General features: G+C 49.0%; 1 protein-coding gene across 1 annotated transcript in view; it reads right to left on the reverse strand.

Moving 5' to 3' along the window:
• Positions 1-2,280, reverse strand: part of LOC105547127 (maestro heat-like repeat-containing protein family member 7) — a 38,012-nt gene that overhangs the window by 28,860 nt on the left and 6,872 nt on the right. Inside the window, exon 4 of the mRNA XM_011990576.1 lies at positions 608-762. Within this exon, the coding sequence (XP_011845966.1) occupies positions 608-762 (155 nt within the window). The remainder of the gene's footprint in view (positions 1-607; positions 763-2,280) is intronic.

Here is a 2,280-nt window from a genome sequence, read left to right on the forward strand (position 1 = left end):
GGCTCATTGCAACCTCTGCCTCCCAGGTTCAAGTGATTCTCCCGCCTCAGCCTCCTGAGTAACTGGGATTACAGGCCCCCGCCACCACGCCCAGCTAATTTTTGTATTTTTAGTAGAGACGGGGTTTCACCATGTTGGCCAGGATGGTCTCGAACTCCTGACCCTAGATGATCCACCCGCCTCAGCCTCCCAAAGTGCTGAAATTACAGGCGTGAGCCACTGTGCCCAGCCGCGACTTTTTTTTTTTTTTTTGAGACAGAGTTTCCCTCTTGTTGCCCAGGCTGGAGTGCAATGGCACGATCTTGGCTCGCTGCAACCTCTTCCTCGCAAATTCAAGTGGATTCTCTTGACTCAGCCTCCTAAACAGCTGGGATTACAGGCACCTGCCACCACGCCCAGCTAATTTTTTGTATTTTTAGTAGAGATGGGATTTCACCATGTTGGCCAGGCTAGTCTCGAACTCCTGACTCCCAGGTGATCTGCCCACCTGGGCCTCCCAAAGTGCTGGGATTACAGAAGTGAGCCACTGTGCCTGTCCTGAATATGTTTTAAGAAGAAGCAAATAGACTACTGGGGGCATGTACTTATGGGATCGAAAGTCACCTACTTTTGTGACTGATCTTCTATTTTCAATAGTGTCAGGATAACTTCATCAGTGTAGTACTGGGACAGCAAATACAGGATCTTCTTAATGGTTTTTTGGGCTGTGGTTTCTGTAATGCTGTTCATGTGGTAGTAAATGTACTGGATGATTTCCGGCACCTGAAATGAGGGAAAAGGAGGTTATTTCCAGATACTCGACAGCAGCTCACCAGCATCCACATAACTAGGCACCCACTTCACCTGTAGGGCTGCACATAATGCATACACAGCATGTCCAGACCAAAAAAGTCACCGTCCCACCGCACTCTGCTCTAGTCAGGCCACACCCTCAGGACTACGGACTGTCTTGGACCCTATGGGGCCTGAAGCAACCCCATGTTGGATGCTAAACCACCATATTGACTTTTTTTTTTTTTTTTTTTGAGACAGAGTCTTGCTCTGTCGCCCATGCAGCTGGAGGGCAGTGGCGAGATCTCAGCTCACTGCAACCTCCACCTCCCAGGTTTTATCATGCCTCAGCCTCCCGAGTAGCTGGGATTACAAGTGCACACCACCACTCCCAGCTGATTTTTTGTATTTTTATTAGAGACAGGGTTTTACCATGTTGCCCAGGCTGGTCTCGAACTCCTGGGCTCAAGCAGTCCACCTGCCTCGGCCTCCCAAAGTGCTAGGGTCACGGGCATAAGCCACAGCGCCTGGCCCAGCATATTGACTTCTTTTTTGTTGTTGTTGTTTTATTTTTTCCTTTTCTTTTCGTTTTGACCACCATATTGACCTCTGATTAACCTTTGTTCCCAGAATACCTCTAAGATTTCTACTTTATCTATTTTTTTTTTTTTTTTTTTTTTGAGACATAGTCTCACTCTATCGCCAGGCTGGAGTGTAGTAGTGTCATCTCAGCTCACTGCAACCTCCACCTCCCGAGTTCAAGCAATTCTCCTGCTTCAACCTCCCGAATAGCTGGGACTATAGGCGCTCACCACCACGCCCAGCTAATTTTTGTATTTGTAGTAGAGACGGGGTTTCACTATGTTGGCCAGGATGGTCTCGATCACTTGACCTCCTGATCCGCCCACCTGGGCCTCCCAAAGCGCTGGGATTACAGGCATGAGCCACCACACCAGCCTTACTTTATCTATTGTTACTGTAAATCCTGTCCTTAGGTCAAAACAATCCTTACCATAAATCCTGCCCTTAGGGCAGATTTGCATAGCATTCTTGCTTTTTCCTGAGGGGTTGATTTTAATTGTCCTACACATTCCTTCTCTAAGGTATATTTGCTTGTTTGTTTCTTAGAGACAAGGTAGTGGCATGTTCATAGCTCACTGCAGCCTTGAAGTCCTGGGCTCCAGTGCTTCTCCCACCTCAGCCTCCCAGTAGCTGGGACTAGAGGCACACCCACCATGTCCGACTCCTATTGTATAGAAGCCCTGGGACATGGCGGTTGATGGCTGGGGGGTCGACCATCTCCTCTCGCAGCCTCCTGGGACATGGCTTCCATTATGTTTTGTTTTGTTTTGCTCTAGATGGAGTCTCGCTTGGTTGCCCAGGCTGGAGTGCAGTGACGCAATCTCAGCTCACTGTAACCTCCATCCCCCAGGTTCAAGCAATTCTCCTGCCTCAGCCTCCCAAGTAGCTGGGACTACAGGCGCACGCCACCATGCCCGGCTAATTTTT

Source organism: Mandrillus leucophaeus, unplaced genomic scaffold (assembly GCF_000951045.1).
Source record: "Mandrillus leucophaeus isolate KB7577 unplaced genomic scaffold, Mleu.le_1.0 Scaffold38, whole genome shotgun sequence".
Taxonomy (NCBI): Eukaryota; Metazoa; Chordata; class Mammalia; order Primates; family Cercopithecidae; genus Mandrillus; species Mandrillus leucophaeus.